The sequence below is a fragment of the Agelaius phoeniceus genome, chromosome 4 (assembly GCF_051311805.1).
Source record: "Agelaius phoeniceus isolate bAgePho1 chromosome 4, bAgePho1.hap1, whole genome shotgun sequence".
In the NCBI taxonomy this organism is placed as follows: domain Eukaryota; kingdom Metazoa; phylum Chordata; class Aves; order Passeriformes; family Icteridae; genus Agelaius; species Agelaius phoeniceus.
The window spans coordinates 21019368-21039320 of record NC_135268.1 but is presented as its reverse complement, the minus strand read 5'-3'; the positions used below and the strand labels follow the sequence as shown (position 1 = coordinate 21039320).

At 39.5% G+C, this 19953-nt stretch overlaps 1 protein-coding gene across 1 annotated transcript in view; it reads right to left on the bottom strand.

Moving 5' to 3' along the window:
- Window positions 1–18699, bottom strand: part of MMRN1 (multimerin 1) — a 33243-nt gene extending 14544 nt beyond the window's left edge. Inside the window, exons 1-5 of the mRNA XM_054633814.2 lie at window positions 18671–18699; window positions 16894–16968; window positions 9146–9265; window positions 6930–7036; window positions 1598–1687 (exon numbers count right to left, since the gene is read on the bottom strand). Coding sequence (XP_054489789.2) covers window positions 1598–1687; window positions 6930–7036; window positions 9146–9265; window positions 16894–16968; window positions 18671–18699 — 421 coding nt within the window. The remainder of the gene's footprint in view (window positions 1–1597; window positions 1688–6929; window positions 7037–9145; window positions 9266–16893; window positions 16969–18670) is intronic.
- Between the last annotated feature and the right edge of the window lie 1254 nt (window positions 18700–19953).

Sequence of the window (19953 nt, the reverse complement as noted above, 5' to 3'; positions counted from 1 at the left end):
CAGTATCACCAAAGCACAACAGCCCAACTCCCTTTCAAAAATACCACTCTAAATCTCCATGCCAGATTCAATCATTCCTTCTCTTTTTTCTCCTGTCTATTAAGATCTAAAATAAAGCAAATACATGCATGTAAGCACATGCATGTGTAAAATCTCCATAAAACTCTGTGGCAATCTTAATTATGACACTCTGTTCTCTCAGCATGCATTTCAGCCCACAAGAAGGTATTTAAAACTGCAAAACACAGACCTGATAATATAACCTGCCTTATTTATTTGCTTCAGGAGAATGTTTCTGGATATAGGCCAATAGGTGAGTGACAACAACACCACAGCATGGAACAGACAACAGTTATACAAAAAGCCAGTGTAGACAAAAATAACAGAAGCATTAATAGATTCAAAAGAAAAGGAAGGTAGTAAGAAAGTTCAAGGAATATACTTCCATAAAACATTCCTTCACATCTTGGCCATTTTTTGGGTCCTCACCATGAAAAGTAGAAAAGGGCCACCAATTGAGACCAGGTGCATGTGGCCCAAGTCACGTGCTGCCTCCAAAAACCGAGAACCTTGCAGGACCTCTCCAAGACCAAAGCTGCCATCAGCTAGGACTCAGGCTGCCCTTGGAGCCCCAAACTCCACCTCTGACCTGACCCTGAGACACTGGGGGAATGGGGCTTTATCCCTGTGAAAAATGGCCACCATTCATGTTGCAGCAGGTGTAGGCAACAGTAGGGTGCCTCCTCCTAAAATGGTAAACATCACAGGATATCTCCCAAACAAAGCTTCCAGCAATTAGCAACCAAAATGTGGAGAAGCTTTTCACAAAGCAGTCATCTAACACAGGTTCTCAATATAGATCACTATTTGAATGAATCTTTTTTGTTACTGACCAGCTTTTTCTGTACATACTTGCAAGACAACACTGACATTATATTCCAAAAACATAATATCCAGATTACATAAAGTAAACACAACAATGAGGAAGTGCACGAGGCAATAAGAAATACTCTCAAACCTCTCTGGTATAAATGTTTAAACTCTTGCTTTGTTTCTTAGTTATTTGATCATCCTAGACATAGTAGCTTAAAAGATGCCTGAGCTGCCCTTGTTAAGGTTTGAAACATCTTTGCACTGATTTTGAATAAAGAACCAATATTTGTAAGAACATACATAGCAATAATCACGTATTCAGCTAGTCAATAACTTAATTACATTTTCTTGTGTGTGCAGTGCTGGTCTGTACTACTTCTGTATTTGGGCTGGGGTTTTTTTGCTTTACTTTTCTTTTGTTTTTCTCCTGTTAATTAATTAATTGTATTCAATAACATAATAGTTTAAATATTTCTATACCAAATACTTACTTGGTTTTAATTTAGGCACAAAACCCTCTGTTATTTCTAACCTGCTGGTGCATTTAAATTCAGTATCTTCTGCCCATCTTTATCAGAAGAGCAAACCACTGCACCATGACTGATAGAAACTGACATTGCATTCAGGTCCCTTCAGTAGGCAGAGATTTTCCTCAAATTGTTTTTGCAGTGATCTCAGTGACTGAATAGAGGTGAGAGCAATTTTAACAACTGACCTGGCCCACTGGGGTCCTGCAGAGCTCCTGGCATCCTCTCACCAACAGTTCTGCTGCTTTCAGCTTGGTTGCTGTGTATAACTGATTGCTGTTCTTGAGCTAGAGAAGGAAGAAAAAGGAAAGCAAGGATGTAAGTGAACCACAGAGCATGATAATTGGGATTGCACAACAATTTTTTTTCTTTCTTTATTCTGTACCAGCTGTACCAAAGCCTGATCATCTGCAGTGACTCTTACCTGCTTCATGAAGTGTGGGACCACATTGCTCAAGATGGTGACAGTCTTTATAAAAGACTTCTCAAGAATGGCAGGGGCTGGTGTTAATATTAAAATGTCAAAATTTGCTGTATAATGAACAGACTTTTTAAATGCTACAGGCAAAAAATTCTAGAGGAATATTTTAGAACAATATAAAACAGCAGTATAAAGACGATACTGAGACTGTCAGCTGTAAAGTTAATTAGGGATTTTTAATGGTTACAAAATTAACCAGGTTTGTTGAAACTGATTTTTGGTTTCGGTTTTTTTAATTTGTTTCTGTTTTGGTATTTTTTTTTTACAGATTACACAGATCTTCAACCATGGCAATCTTACTACTAAAGACAATGGTGATACTATGTTTTTGCAGCACCTAAAAAATAAGAACAATTTCAAAAGATAATCAAGTTCTAAGTTCCAAAAAATGTCATCTGACATTTATGACTGGTATACATATATAAAAAAACTTCACAAAGGTGGCAATTTTGTCAGTATTTTCTCTGCTTTCTCTCAGATGAGATTATCTGTTTTATTTTACATTTCAGCCCAAAAGATCCAAAAGTAATTTCAAATAGCTGGACTAACATTCTTAATTCCATGTCATAGCTGTGGAAACTGAGGTCCAGAAAGTTAAGTGCCTTCACTCACAAAAAGTAATGAACTGGTCAGATAGCTGGGAACAGAACTGAGATTTCCATATTCCTAACATACATTCTCTAGCCATCAGGCTTAATGATGTTGTTTTATTTTACTATTTTGAAAAACAAAATATGCACAAATTAGGTAATAAATTTACTAATGTAAATTTATACCAATTTTTACATACTTGCTCAGTTTGTGGAACATTTTGAAGTCAATGTTCCAGGAAGAGCATATCTAAGGAATGCCACTTATGTGGCACTAATGTGATTTCCAGTCTTTAGTACAGTACAAGCAGAATAACTTGGGTATGGTGACATTATTTTGCACTTCAAATATTAAAATCTAGTTTAGCCATAATGCGAGTTTCCAGGGAAATGGATTAAAATGTGGAATCAAGAAATTCCATGTTTCACATAACATTTGAAGATAAATAGACTGCAATTAGGACAATATAAGGTGTTTAAATTGTAAATTGAGGGTGCTGAAAAATTAGGCTACGAACTCAGATGAAATCATCATATGGATCAATGGTTTGATAGAATCTTTTCAAATTGCCTGATGAGAAATACAAAATCCTCAAATGGTTATAATTTTAACAGCTTCTCTTATCTTTCTGTGGCATGGTTTTTGACAGAAGCTAAATTCTTGCAGTCAACCCAACTCATTATACAGGATTTATTAGGTGGTGTTGTGGTGATACAATCTATGACAAGGGAGTCAGTTACTTGCCTGTGATAAAGACCAGCTGATCAATGTCCTTTTATTCACTGGTCTTTCCATTGCTCTAAATGCATTCACTGACACATTGGTGCCACAGATGCCACATTTTTTTAGTATATATACTACCTACCTTATCTTTCATTCTCCCTAATAAATGAATTGCCCCACACTCTAGAATACCCAAACCGTCACAGTTTTATTCACTCTTAAAGTTCCAAGGACACATATTTCTCCCTGTGTGCTTGTTTTACTAATGCTTTAAAATTGTTCATGTAACATAACATAATGTTCAGGTAACATAATGGCAGTGAGACCAAGCACACAGCATCTCTGTCAGAGCAAACCAGCCATGGAGCAAACCCCAAGTACACTGCAGCGCCTCTGACAGCAGCAAGGGCTGGATCCAGTGATGCACACACACACCAACCTCACCCCCAGACAGTCACACATTGTGTGCTTATCACATTTCACCACGGTACAGGAAAGGTACTTGGCAAGCAGCATTAGAAATTCAGGCTTTTCATTTGTGAAACAAATTCAGAGGAGTCGCTGGCAATATAGCTTCTCCTACATCATTCTTCCAGCAGGGCTCAGGCCTTTTCCAAAGCAATCATTCCAAGACATCATATGGTGATTACATTTATGTGCCCCTTATTCCCACAGCTGAGATTCCCACTGTAGATGCTGGATAACAGCAGGTGTGATGGGAGCACCAGACCAAAAACCTAATACACATACTCTTTAGGGTAGAAATAGCTATCAAACAACTCACATTTGAGACCTTTTAAAAATTAGATATGCCATGCTCAGTTTAAATAAAAAAAAAAAAAAAGAAATTCAAATGAGACAGCTAGACCCACCTTAGAGGGACCATTTGCAATAACAAAACACCACAAACAAAACCAAAAAAGCAGCAATACAAAATCCTGAGCAATGAGCAATCCTGAGAAATGAGAAATTTCCTGTTTTTCTGATACAACAATTCCAGTTGTATCAGAAAAACAGGAAATGCAAACAGAAATTTAACATTAGGTGTCTATCATCCAATATATTGTCCTAGATGTATAATTTATAGTCCCATGTATTTTTAAACATAGCACTCAAAACCATTTCAGGGAATATTAAAAAAAAAAAAAAGAGATAGCATCTTTTTGACTCAATATATCTTTGATGAAGCACGAATGGCTGAAGGGGTTTCCCAGAGAGCGGGTTAGGTAGGTTCCTCCCGTTTCCCTGTGTTTCAAGGCGAATTGCCACCTTTTGTGCATGTTGCTCACCGCACGCAGAGGATGGGACATAGCACAGCCATCTGCTGGAGAAATGGCATCACTGCCACTCCAGGGAATTTCGTGCTGACAGCGGCTATGACAGAGCCGGCTGCTGGCTCTAAACCATATAATTGATTGTTCTGAATGCACATGGAGGAACCAGGATTTCATTACTACACACACAAAGTTAAAATAAAGCTGTCTTTAGTAAAAGCAACGTGTCATGAAGTCAACTCCGAGTTTAGGTGTCCTTTTGTTTTAGTGGTTTTGCTCCCAGTCAAGCATATGATATTCCCAGGTCAAAATAATGATGCTTTAACTGTGGAATCATCCATATTTACTTGTCTTGTTAGACTTACAAAAATGATGTCTACATTTTTTCATTCTTGTAAATTTTCTTTAAAAATTGCATTGTCTTAGCCAATTTGGTCATGTGTTGCCACAAGGGAGGTAAGTTGATCAAGTGATCTGAACACATCACTTCCATCTTTCTCACTACTGCACTACCTTGAGAAGCATCTGTAGCCAAGCAGTTACAAGGGGGCTACCAAATAAGACTTTCAGATGTCTGGTAATAGCTATCAGGTGGTGGTAAGTGGTTTCTGCCACCTAGACTATCACACTGAAATAGTTACACATGACTTCACTCTGTCTGAGAGAGAAGTTGAACCAGAAGGCATTTTAAATCAGCATTTGCTATGAGCAACCCACATCCCACTAACAGCGCCTTTTCCAGGATCTAAAGGATTGTCAGAACAGCCCATTTCCCCTGGCACAGAAACCCTTCAGTAACAATTCTGTTGTTGAACAACAGAGAGGCCAAGGGGGAGGCTCAGTAACTCGAGAGAGCCCCACTCAGCACTTTCAGTGCCTCTCTCCTGCTGCTGTGGAGCACAGGAAGGAAGACAAGGCTCTGGGGCTCCCAGCTGTTCAAGTTCATTAGCCCACGTCCCTCCGTGGGAATTGAATAATACAGACAGGCTTGTGCTGGTGGTCTGCTCCTCATGGGAGGCAGGATTCCAGAAGCAAGGAAGAAAAGCTTCTCTGACATAACACCTTTCATCCCAATCTCTTTAAGCATTTCTACAAGCATTAATTAATTAAATATCCCAGTGCCCCTGTGAGATAAGTGTCATCTCAATTTTCTAGATGGGTAAACTTGGTTATGCAGATTATAAGTGGCTTCCCCAAGTTATTCAGTAAGCCAGAAGAGGTTTGAAAATAGAACCCAGGAGATGTAACACCCTCTCCTGTAACAATTCACAGCACTTCCCTTTATCCTTATTTTTTACACAGATGCCACTACAAATTGAACTATACAGATTTTCTTCCTAGTCAATGTTTGCTTGTTATTTTGATGCCATTTCAATTTTGTCAACTGTGATGTTGCCCTTCAATGCTACCCTTTACATTTTTTTAATCTATTTTTGCTAATGTTTGCTCTTTTCTGAAAAGAAATATTTAAAACACTTGATCCATGCTCACTGGACAGCCTTGCTGATTGACTGTGCTCTGTTATATCTGTTAATGTCTGACTCCACACTGCTGTGCAGAGGAGAATTTTATGCCTGCCAAGGTTCTGGCTCTTTGGCACTGAAATTTCCCTCCTGGATGTGAACAATAGTGATTTTTCTTCATTCCTCTACATTAATTTTTAATCACAGCCCTTTACTTTACCGCTGCTGATTGAATTCCCTATCATATCTAATAGCCTTTCTTGCAATATTCATTAATTTAAAACCTGTATGCTGATGCCATAGCTAATTTTTCAAGGACTGCTTGCTTAAGGCCAGCAGCAAAGAAAGAGCTTTTATACAGATGTAAAATTACAATATGATGCCACATGTTTGATCACCAGGGCAGAGGTAAAAGGCTATTCTGTCAAAAAGGGCACAATTATGCAGGGATCATGTGTAATACCTAGAAAAATTCAGTCACTGTTGAAATGAACAGCAGAAGAACTACAAAATTCAGAGAAGTTAAAAAAAATTGTATCATTATTTTATCACAAACAAAATATACTCTTGGAGCCTGAAACCAAAAGGCAAAAGAATAACACTGTTGTAGAGGAATATTACAGCAAGTATTCAATAGAGGATCTGGATTTAATTCCCCCAGCACTGCAAATCTCAATAACTAAAAGGTCAAAAGTAGAGACACACTGAATGCAAACTCCATATTTTAGCAAAATGAAATATGGCTGGAGATGTTATGAGCTTTATTTAGAGTGGAAGAGGGGAAAAGACATTCTGCTTAGATGCTCTGGAAATTCACATGCAGGGAAGAATCAACATCCCAAAGCTGTTTTTTTTTTTTTTACTGTGCATTTTTTCTGGTTTTGGATTTAACTGAAAGCACTGCATTTGTTTCAACAGAGCCATTTGCTCACAGATCAAACTTGCATTGTTTTCTTTTGCTGAAGTGAAGAGTTCAGACCCTTACAGCTCTACTCACCTTTGGGTTGGCAGTTTTGCCCACTGTACCCAGGACAGCACTTCCACTCCAGCGATGTCACTATTTTATGTTTGATTCTGTAAGCCTGGTGTGTTGTTGTCTGGGACCTGTGAAATGAGAAAAATTTAAATCTGTTTTAGGTTACCAAAGAGGAGCTGTAAGATACCTGCATAGTTTCATCACATTATCTCACTTGTCATATCCTTTTATTACTGCTTGAACTTCAAAGTGAATTCTAACCAGGGTTTGGTGTTTCATTACCAATCACAGCTTTAATACTGCAACCTCCAGATTATCTGCATGAATTTTAAAGAAACCTGATATCTCTTTAGATTTCTTCCCAGAATATCTTACTCAGGATTCAAAGACTGCAATCTTTTATGGAAGACATTGCAATTAATATTTACTAAACTGAAAAAAGGGAGGCAAAAATATGATTTTCATGTACCATTTTTCTTTGAAATTAGTGGAAAAATGCATTCACAATAAATTTACACCACATCAGCACACATTTAGTGCACACTGGAAACCTTCCCTTCTGATTATTTTTAACAAGATTATACAAACATTAATCCAATAAAGTGTGAAAAAAATCCACTCTATTTCAGGGAAAGGAGGGTCTTTTCTATGTAATCGTGAGGCCTCAGTTATTACTTTTACAGCATGGAACTGCAGAGGAAGCAGCAATTTTATTTCTGTGCTCCAACAGATTCTGCATGTCCCAGCTACCCCATCACTTCTCCTAGGTTTCTTAACTTCACAGAGAAGTCAGTTTAGAATGAACATATTGCTGTAGGGCATACAGAATAAACTACAGCAACTCTCCGTACCGTTTTAAGATGTTAAATACAAAGTTCAAATAAAAATAATGTCACATGCTGTTACTAGTTATAAGCACTAACACAAAGAACACCTAAAATCTCAGATAATATGATGATAAAACAGTTACTGAATTGTTTTGTACACACAATCCCTGTATAAATCATTCCAGAAAAAGAGACAAGTCTGTCAGACCTTAATAAGGTCCAAAAAATATCCTCCCAATGCATTAAAAAATGCCCTCGTATTTTAAGTCTAGGTTAATGTTGTCATCCTTTCCCAAGGGATGTAACATTACATATATTAAAACTCTCATTGCAGCTGGCAGAAGCTTTGCATGTGTCCCCAGCCAGCTTTGGCTCTAAGAAATGGCTTTTTCAGCAGCAAGAACTCAATAAAGATTAAGGTGAACTGAATTCAAGAGAGTTCCTGGTTACTTTGCTGTATGGATGGTCTTATGATAAAAACCCCTTATTCTGCATTAGCATAATCCATTCCTAAAACCACTCATAAAAATGAGGTGTCCATGAAAGGAGTTAATCAGGTATAGCAATTCAAAAATAATCCACATTAAAAAAATCCATGTAAATGAGTCTCAGAAATCTATGTAGTAGAGCCTTATTTATAGGAGCAGCACAAGGACCTAAAGTAAATGAAATATGAAAAAAACCTAAACCAATATAACAAAATTGGCAACACTTCAACCAGAGGGTCCACTCCACAGTTTTGCCAAGCAGTCAACTGCATTTCAGAGTCACCAAATGATGAGGAAGCTCTATTCCCAGTTTCAACTCAAAGCTTTAAGTGTGTTCTGCCATACCATCTAGAGGACAATTCTCAGAACAGTCAAACTGACTTTTAAGAGCCTTTTAAAATTTGTCAAGAGAAAAATACATTAAAACTTCCATTTTGCCATTTTCCAAATTTGTGCATGAAAATCCAATTTAACTTATGACTGAAAGCTAACATTTAGAGAATACAAAGAGGCACCCAAACCACAAAGGAAAACCTGAATGTTCAACAGAGATATTGTTTACAAGTTCCTTCCAGGCCAATTACTTGTTTAGGTTCACTGCCTGACCAAAACTGTGCCAGAAATAAGCATTAAGCAGAGAGATAATAAAAATATTTATGCCTCTCAGGGGAAGCTTTTTGCTTCAACAGAGAACAAGCTTGGAAAACTGTACAGAAAGGATTTTCTTCCCTGCATGTGCTTTGAAGCTTTGTACTTGTGCACCTCTCTTTGACTCGAAGACTTTGAACTGACTGGAGGGTGCCAGAGTGAGGGCATGCTCCTTCTTGTTTCCCTTTTAATTTTTCAAGTTATAATCACATTTATGGTGTATTTGGTTGTAATTAAAATGCTGCAGATAGTCTTTCTTCCCAGTTCTCCATACCTCTGAGCACAGGATCCAATTTGCCAAGTGCAAGGCTTTGCTCTGCCTGATGAGAAGGTTTCTAGGTTATCCACCACAACTGTAGGTATGAGTCTGGTATGGACATAAGCACACCAGTTTCTGAAACAGAGAAGGTAAAATGATTAAAAGTACAAATAAAATTTTCCACCACACCATATGTGATACTTAATTGTGAAAGTTAAACCCATAATTTACGAATAGGAGTAAATTACAAAAATTAGGTTTGTTTCCCTCAAACTGCCTGTGTTGTCTTGGGCAATTACTTAGTCTTTGTGCTTCAGCAAATAAAACAAATAATCATTTCTCCATCTCTACATACATTCATATTACAAGTCTGTATTTTAATTTGCAAACATCTGTGGAGCCTCCAAGAACAAAGAAGCTCTCCTAGACAACAGTAATAACAGGTCTTAAAATACACCTAATTTTCCAACTACAGAACTGTTTATCCAGAATTCAAAAGATTTTTCAGTGAGGTTTTTAATCATCCACAGCTTTCACTTTATGGACAGCCTTTCTAATATTTCTCCCTTGGTCCAGCAATACAGGTAGACTTTGTTTTCCAGTGCACTGTGAGGTCAAAGCCACACATAACAAACACATGCCATGGCTTCACACTTCCTTGTGCCTCTAGATGCCCATCCAGAGAAGGCAGTCACATACAAAATGATCAAACTCTCTATCACTGCAGCACGGGGGGCCAGAGCTGGTGAGCGCAAGAGATGATTAGCTGTTTCCTTTTGAAAAGGTTTCTAAGGAAGTTGCAAGCAAATACAAACTGTTAAATCAGATTTTGAAACTTGGCCACAGTAGAGAATAGAATTAAATCAAAATTATAATGTGAATAATGTCTCAGGACAGATTTGTACAGGGAAATTATGCCAGACACATATTGGTATTCCTTGAATCAGAAGCAGGTAGATAAATGTTTGATTTTCAGAGGCTTTTGGGAAGGTCACTCACAAAAAGATATGGCAGGGGCGGGGGGGAAGCAATCTATTACATAGTAAGAAACCAGATCCTGTTATAAATAAATAAGGCATTAAATCAGAGAGATGATAGACTAGTTTGCTTTTTCAAGAAGCAGTTTATCAACACAATCCCACATTACTCTGTAATAGGCACTATATTAATTAACTAGGAGGGAACTAAGTAAATAGGGGGATGGCAGGGTTATACAGAATTTTAGAAAATCATTTTGTGCAGTAAAAAAAGCTCAACTTAAAGAACTACACAAGTCTCATGATACTGAGTTTCCAATTAAGTAGGTGTCAGAAAAGCGTCTTGTAATGGAGAATCAGTTACGAATACAGGCTTATAGAGATAGTATCACTACATACAGTAGCTTTCATCAGAGGAAAAAATAATCTTGGAGTCCTTGCTAATGGCTCTCTCAATAGGCCAATTTACTGGTTTGCCTTAACTAAGCTAAGTAATCAAATACTTGAAATTATTAGGGAAGGACTCAAGAACAAACAATAATCACCACTGTTTCAGTACATCAACTCTCTGTTGCTGTGTATGAGTTTATAGCCAGTTTGAACAGATAATTCAGGTTTGGTCATACACCCTAAAGAGAGGTGGAAAAAAGACAAATGAAGGGCAGGAGGGATAAAGTCATGACATTCATTATTCAGTTAGTCTTGTTATGATAAATGGGCATCAAAACAAAACGGGCTTAAAATTAAAGAAGACAAAAATGAAGGGCCAGGCAGCATTTTCATAGTCATAGACTGTGCTGAATTTGGAAGCCAAAAGGGGTTTTAAAAAGCAGTACAACTATTTAATGAAAAAAAACCATACCCATAGGGTATTATTGGTTCAGTTTTTTAATAATCATTAAGTTGCAACTTTAATCTTTGTCTCAGGAAGTCTCCCAGCTACAGACTGGAAAGCATCCTGAAGAAAGTATTATTGTTTTTCTCCTGGTAGAACAAGGGCCCATTTGGCCTAGTGCTGACTTCTTCCTTTCATTTTTAACTCATTGCAGCCTATCTCAGGATCACGTTATTCCCTTGTCCATGCTGAAACATATTTAATTTTTGACTTGGCAAGTAAGTGACTAGACATTATTTCAGTTGTAGGACTGGTGGAGCTGCAAGAACTTTCAAACAATATTTGCATATGAGAACTTAAAGTTCATCTTTCTGTGTTGTGTTTTGCTAACACAACATTTTGTAAATGCTAACATTTTCTTCCAGTTGTAGTAGTTCTTTTCATGTTTCATGAATACATATATTTACTCCAGATATCATACCTTGCTATGGGCTCCTTAGAGTGGAAATCAAAATACAATTAAGACCAGATTAGTTCCATTTACTTAAGTGGCATTAGCACAGATTTACAGTGTTTCAAACATGAAAAACAGCACAAAACACAAAACAGTATCAGCATCTATCCTTAAGTGATTGCTTTTGTCTACTGAGATCCTACCAGTGTACGCACATTAAGCTCAGTAGTGCTGTACTTGGAAAATGATTCCTGAGAAAAAAACAGGATAAGCCAGAAAGATGCTAAAACTAACAGATTTAATCTCACAATATCTCTACTGCCAATATTGCAGCACTCCCTTTCACAACACACATTGTTTATTTGAAGAATAATGTGCCTCATATAAAATGGGCCTTTACTGAGTGCCTTTGATCTGATTTTGCTCACTCACTCTCTACTTGCTTGAGAATTTTCATTAAAATAGTATTTCCTCTTAATTAGGTATAAAAAGGCTGTGCTCTTTTTGATGTTTCCTTTAGGCTCTCACTCCTTTAGTTACTGCCTTTTATCTGTGTGCATTAATTAAAGACTCCATAAATATTTACTAAAAGTCAAATGTAGTTATCAAGCATGAGCATAAAGATTAGGTATTCTGCTCAGTTTCTCTGGGGAAGTCAGAAGCAGCTATAGTTGAGAGACATAGAACTGGCAAAAACAAGAAGAAATTTTAGTCTTTCAAGTTTTGCAAAGGAATAATGAAGTTTACTTACCCACCCCTCTGAGTGGGGCATGTGGGTCCTTCACAGTCTCCTGTATCACAGAGACTAGCAGTAGGAATGAAGTAATAATGATATTTGAGTTAAAAAGCAGCAGCACAGGGGACCTGGTGCCCTTGGAAGCACTGCCAGGAAAACAGTGAGCATCAGGGAGAACAAGAGTGGGGCTTCTTCCTAAGGGAAGGGTCAACCACACCAGCCAGGCACTGACTTCACCAGCAGCAGAGCTACCACGGCACCAGGAACCTGCAGGCAGCAGTGGGGTGGCAGGAACAGGTCAAGGAGCAGCCCAGCAGGCCCCAGGTAAGGAACCAGGTCCAGGAGACTGCTAGAGACAAGCACCCTCACAAGGAAAATAACACACCCTCAAGGCTGGGCTTAAGTGGAGTCCTGGCACAGGGGCATGGGTGGAAGCTACAGGTGAGGTTGCTTAGGACCATCAAGGCTTGTTATCCTGCTCAGTGCAGGCACAAGATCTTTCCTTTCACAGCTCTAGTGAGGGTTCTGCAAATTCATATCCAAGATTAAAAACTGTATTTTTCCCTCTGATGTACAGCACAGAGATTAAAAAAAAAAAAAAGAAGAGAAAAAAACCTCCCAACATATGAATGGGATACTAAATATTTCTTAATAAATGCAGAAAGTGATTCTGGGCCAGACTGACACTGATTTATTCAGGAGGAGCTCTGACTAAGCATGGGGATTTGCTTATGATTTAAACTAAGTATAGAGAATGTAAATATCTAAATTCCTAAATAAATCTTAGCAATTAACTGATGGCACACAAAGTCTGCTCAGAAAACCTCTGAAGCAATAATGCCCTCTCTAGCTGTTATGCAGTACCACATGTGAATTCCTGTTCCACATTAGATCTCTACAAAGTGAGGAGCTAAAGCCTTGGGCAGCTAGATACTAAGCATCCCACCTCTGCAAATAAAGAAGCCAAATATAGGGGTCAGATTTTAAAATCTGGGCTACAGTGAGGCAGGGGTGAGGTTAGGGACTTGGGCCTGTGACTCCCTAGGCTGCACTTTAACCTTGCATGCAGATCTGACAGCTCACCAGAGAAAGGAATGAAACAGAAGATGTTCAGCAATATTGTCATTGACAGCCTGTTCTGCAGTGCACGTTTGGGGTATACATCATAGTAACTGAGAGTTGTTTTACACCTGAGCAAATGAGGTCAATGAAAAGATAAAAGAATGAAAACAGGCATTAAAAAAATTGCAAAAGACAAGAAAGCACTGGAATATGTTTTTCAGTTAAATAAACAAACAACCCTACCGCCCCCCCACACCTTTAAAAATTCACACTGTTATTATTATTATTATTATTATTATTATTATTATTGGTGTCTAGCTTTGAGGAACAGCTATTGGGATTTGCCCATTTGGAGATGCCTTCCAAAGGAAAATATGTTCCAAATGTTAAGGCTATTCTTGTTTTTTAAGGACAGTCTGAATGAACTCAGCCTCTGGTCCCTACCAAAAATGTAACTGACTTGAGCAGATTGTTTCCATTTAAAATATTTAACTCATTCTTAATGTACATGAGTGCAATGTATGAAGCTGTGGTTCTCACACGGCCCAGCAATCTTTGATCAGGCTAAATTGGAGGAAATATTCACAGCAAAAGAGCCCCTGGTGTGACTCATAATTAAGTTTACGCTACCAATGAAATAAGCTCATTAGGAGACGTTAAGAATGTAAATATAATTTTGAAATCAAATTGTCTGAAAAAATGTAGATTTGGAAATAGAAGATGAAGCGTGGCGGAAGAACTATGACAGGCTGTGTTAATGCAAAGGCAGAACAGAAGACAACTGATTTGCATAACAGGACTTTAAACCTGAAAATCCTCTTTACCCTCCCTGGAATAATTTATTCCAGATCATCAACACAGGCTTCTAACATGCAGATTTTGTTGAGAGCTGGAGGAGCCTAGCGTCTCTTTTGCATTGAGCCTGATTTCAATCAGGAAAGCTGTATTTAAAAACAAAACAAAACCCTCACAACATACAACAAGAAAGAGCAGTACAAGTCCCCAGCTGGCAAAAAGCCCAAATGACAGATTTCATCCTCCTCTCGCATGTCTTGGCCAGGAACATGCACTGGTGGCGACGTGTGGGAGAGTCCTCAGGCCTTTGAAGCAGCCCCCTTGATGTGGTATTTGCTGCGGTATTTCCAGCTTAAATCAAACTATTCCTGGCCCAGTTCTGCTCTCGGTGTGGTTTGGCTGTACCCAAATGTGACAGCCCACCCTCAGGGCTGAGGAAGCACCCACATCGAGCAGCATGGAGGCTGTCAGCCCTCAGGGCTGAGGAAGCACCCATACCGAGCAGCAGGGCACGGTATGAGGAGCAGCATGGAAGCTGTCAGCCCTCAGGGCTGAGGAAGCACCCATACCGAGCAGCAGGGCACGGTATGAGGAGCAGCATGGAAGCTGTCAGCCCTCAGGGCTGAGGAAGCACCCATACCGAGCAGCAGGGCACGGTATGAGGAGCAGCATGGAGGCTGTGAGCCCTCAGGGCTGAGGAAGCACCCATACCGAGCAGCAGGGCACGGTATGAGGAGCAGCATGGAAGCTGTCAGCCCTCAGGGCTGAGGAAGCACCCATACCGAGCAGCAGGGCACGGTATGAGGAGCAGCATGGAGGCTGTGAGCCCTCAGGGCTGAGGAAGCACCCATACCGAGCAGCAGGGCACGGTATGAGGAGCAGCATGGAGGCTGTGAGCCCTCAGGGCTGAGGAAGCACCCATACCGAGCAGCAGGGCACGGTATGAGGAGCAGCATGGAAGCTGTCAGCCCTCAGGGCTGAGGAAGCACCCATACCGAGCAGCAGGGCACGGTATGAGGAGCAGCATGGAGGCTGTGAGCCCTCAGGGCTGAGGAAGCACCCATACCGAGCAGCAGGGCACGGTATGAGGAACAGCATGGAAGCTGCCAGCCCGTCTGCTCGGCACCCTCGGCAGCCAGAGCCCTCTGGGCCTTGGGGCCGTTCCCAATTCCAAGTCCTGAGCAGGGAATTGGCCCCGGAGCCTGCCCAGGCGGCTGGAACAAATCTCCCACAATGGGCAGGGACCCATCCGTGGCACCCAGACGCTGCCTTTAAGGCTGTCTGTGGCTTTTGGGATCCCCGCCTCCTGGTTCGGGGGACACTCGGGAGCTCTTAAACCCGTCCCTGCACTGTTTAACCCGCTCCTAAGCCGCGATCAGCCGGGCTCAGGCCGGCAGTGCCGGGCATGGCGGGCAGGTGGCGGCCGCAGCCCGCCGAGGTGACGGCGCTGGGGCACCCGATGCCTCTTGGAAGCGAAGTACATTTACACCAATTTTTTTAGGGTCCCTGCAGTCCCCCGTCCACAGCACATTTCTGTTGTAAAATGTTCCCTGGGTCCGTTGCCGAGAAAAAAATCAAACTTCACAAAAATTGCCGGCAACGCCTGTACGTGATTGCTTCCGCCTGCTTGTAAGCACAGATCCTTGTAAGTGGTCCTAAAGCCACCCCAGTGCTAGTCAGGCCACAAAGGGTATAGAATCAGTCATGCCCCCTTCATATCGTACCTGAAAATGACTGATTTTTGTCTGTGAGTAAATTAGATTACCTGTCTTTTAATAGAAATGCTATTCAATCAGCCCAGCTGAACATCACTGACTCATGAAAATGAGATTACTGTGTTGCTGACGGAATACAAAAGGGCTCAGAGCTGGAGCTGTTGTCAAAGTTCATGCCCAGCTTGGTGGTTGTACCTCATTCTTGTATGCAGCTTATTTCTATTTCACAGAATAGTTAATGAAATACTCACCTTGATTCTACAACACTTTTAATTTGAAATTGTCCTTTACATCTGAGCAAAGGCGATGGACAAAGATGCCACAAGCATCTAGAGCCGGGAGATGCTGGCTTTTCAATATGCTTTAAGCAACCTGCCAAGTTTGGACGAGGAGAGATAATGTTGACTGACACAGTGTAAACACTCAGATTGTAAGGATAGCAAGCACCCTCTCAAGGTTCTTTTTTGCTATTGCATGGGAGACTGGCTTTGGCAATTTCCTGTGAATTCCACTAGGTGACCACAGAGACTTCTCACTGTGATATGGTAAATTCTAAATCTTTAAGTGAACGTCGGTCATATTTCAAAAATATAAGTTCTATTTTATAATTTCTCATAAGAGAAATTATAAGCTTGAACAAAAACCAGCTAATTCTTTAGGTTCAGTGCACAGCTTCCTTTGCTCTGAAATGTATGAATCTCAACTGCAATAAAAATTCAGTACTCACTGGGGACTGACCATAAACAAATCAAACTGGAAAATGTGTTTTACAAGCTGGCTGGAATGGAAGAAACTAAAAGGTGCATGTGACATGTAATATAAAATAGTAAGTGATAGTGAAATGTATTATAGGATATGTTTTTATCCCTGAGAAACAGCTGACTTGTTGACACTGACTGGAGCATTAGGTGTCAAAGATTGGTTTAATGTTTTTTTTTCAGGACTCAGTGTCCTGACATTTTGTCCTGTCTATTACAAAACACAAATTCTGCTCTCATCATTCATTTCCTTTTTTTGTATTACAGTACTGGAGCCTTGGACTGCGAACAGCCTCTTTGTTTCATCTGAATTTTTATTTACTGTTTGTCCTCCCTTGTGCTGCAAAAATTAATTCACAATTTCCATTTATCTAGCACTTCACTAATCTGTTTAAGCATTTAAAAGGTTCTCTTGTTGCAAATCAGATCACCTCTTTGATACATGATTTTTCACTTCATGTTCAGAGCCCTTTAACACAATCAAACCATTCCAGATAGAATTTAGACTTTCGAGAAGATACCCATTAATCTCAAATCTTTGAGAATTAAACAGCAAAACACATCCAAAAATGCAGACAAACTGCTCTTTAAAGAGGTCTGGATTCCTTTTTACTTCTGGAATATAAATTTATTTTCCATCTTCTAATTGACCCAGAGTACAAAAATTCATTAAAGTAGTTCTGGTCTTGTCTACTGTCAGTGCTTTCCAGGTAACCTTCAGTGTTATTGGTGTTCACTGCTTTTTTAGTGCTTTTGTGATCTACAGAAAAGGAAATTGCAGTATGGCAGTCATGGCTTCTCCACTTTGAGAAATGCTGACAATAAAAAAAAAAAAACCTTTGTAAGTGACAAAATGAAAATATAAAAAGTAAGATCCATTAAAGTTTCAGGAGTGAATTTGTCCTTGTTTATAGGGTTGTTTTGGGCAGCTTCTCTTTTCTTGTTTCCCTTCATTAAATGATTAAAAGCCTTGCCAGTTTCTTTGCATCTGATTTGCCACTTAATCATATAGATACATATCTTTATGCTGTCACTGTCTGATCTTATGGGGCTCTTGAATAGAAAGGATCTGAGCCAAAGTCCATGAAATTCAAGGTGATTTTTTTTCCACAGGCTTTTCCTCATGACCAATGGTGTTGCTTACTGGGAATGTGATACAGAATAGATGCTCTGTATCAGATTTGGCAGAAAAATTGACATTTGCAACACTTGCATTCTCTATCTGGCAACACAGATAATGCCTTTGGAAAACACATGGGGACACACCTTGCTACAGTCCTCTTCTTGCCAAGTCTATTCTAGAATTAGTATCAGTTCTCTAAAATGTTAATTATATTCAGATTTGTAAGAATGCCTATTTTCTCTGCGTACCTGAGCAGATGTTTCTGTTGTATCCTAAATGAAATGCCACAAAGAGTTGACTATTTGCAGTGGCTAGTAGATAAATCCTAACACTGTGTCCAGTGTGGTACAGTAATTCTAATCCATTCACAGGGGTGAAAGGACATTCCAGGGATGGAAAACAGTCTCTTCCTAATCCTTGCTGTTCCCATGGCAGATGAAACAAAGAACAAGAGCAAGATAAGCATGAGCATTAATACAATAGTTAGTGTAATGAGACAAATAGAAACCTTCCTTACCATCCTGAAAAAAAGTCAGAAATCATCTGTATAGTGGTGCCTTTTCTGATCACAGAAAAACTAAACAACGAGACTCTGAGCAGGCTAAGTATTTGTGAATATCCCAAAACCAACTTTGGCTAAGAAGTGATTTTTTTCCCCAGTGCTATGTTTCCTGTCCTGCTGCCAATAGTCTGTCCTGACTCTACTAGCCATTATTGCCTTGGGACTGCTATGGCAGTAACACTGAGCTTAGTTAGCATGGGTAGGAAAATTGGATTGTGGGCTTACAGCTGAGCACCAGAAATACATTCAAGGTCCTGCTGGAGGAAAATGACTTATTGCAAAGATCTTCTGCATAGCTGTAGTACAACATTCTGAGGACAAAGACTGTCAAACACACCCTGACACAGCCACCAAGGCAACCTCAGGCCTGGGTAAGAGCTTCTTCCTTCCAGGTCATAGTGAATATACTCAGCGAGGCAGAAACCTAAGCCATGTGTGATTGTATTTTTTGTAAATGCACAGTGATGCAAAATCTTAGGAGATCGATTCAAGAATTGTTCTCTCTGCTCCATTAAAAAGAGACATGATGAAAAGAGACTGTGAACCTTGCATTAACTAGGCAGTTAAATCAGGTTTCTACATGCCTCATGTATCTGAACTGTCTGCTGAACTTAACCATTCATTTTAATTTGCCAGTACACTAGATTTCTACCAAGCTGATACAGGCAAAAGCAATTTCCAGGGAGAAATGCACACATCTGGTCATGAGAATGAAATATTTCAGCACTCCTATCACATGTGACAGCTAAGCAAATCTGTCCCTGGTGCTGACTCTATTAAACCCTTCAGTGCTTAGTAATAAAATACTGTCACCTCAGCAAGACCCAAGATAATGGTAAGGAAAGTCTGTAAAGACCCTCAGTGGCTTCAAGAGAACTGGAAAAAGTGCAACATACACATAATAAGAGGAAAGAGTAACATAGAGCTACTCAGCAATGTGGGGATACTGTGCTTAATTTACAACCTGAATTAAGGTCTCATGTATTCAGGAGATGCCTTGGATGGTAATTAATAAAATCAGGTTCAGAATGAAAAGATGAGTGTGCTGGTCTCAGGACTCCACCTGAGACTTACTCCATTGCACCACTGTTGTTTAAGCTGCTTTACACAATGAAATACTGCAATTGTCTCTCTCCACAGGCTGAAAAACACGTATCTCAAATGAACTCAATTGAAAAGAATGCATCATAAATTTTCTTCTTTCACACCAAATTGATACTCAGATTTACATCACTTAATTTCAGAGAAATTCTCTCACTCTAGGTTTCCATTATTTCTTTATTCATTGATATGGATTGCATAAAGCTTTGAAGATAGGTAGAAATAAAAAAAATAAGAAAAAAATGTATATTGGTAAAGACATTAAGTTTCACATTTCAGAGGGTAAGTCAAATTCATTACTAGGAGTGAAGAAATGAATTTTCCTTCAGCTCAGGCCATTCCAGATGCGCTTCCTATGAAGTTTTCTTATCCTCATGAAAGCTTGGGTGCAGACCCTGCCTGAAGGGGGGATACCTCATCACAGAAAACACTCTTCTGAAATGCTTTAAGAGCAGACAACAACAAATTGTGTTCTCCCATACCTATTCTAAGGTTAATTATAAAATTGTTCCAATGTGAAGGAACAGGATTTAATTACATTTCTGTGCCAGTGAAGAATAAGGAAGAGATTCATTTTCTAAGAGAAAAAGATATGCCCAATATTTAGCTCTTGTAATACCACATCAGGATGTGCTAGAGAGAGGTTCAAAGCCTAACCTAGTTCTAGAGTGCATGTGATAAGATATGGGTGAATAATACTGTCCT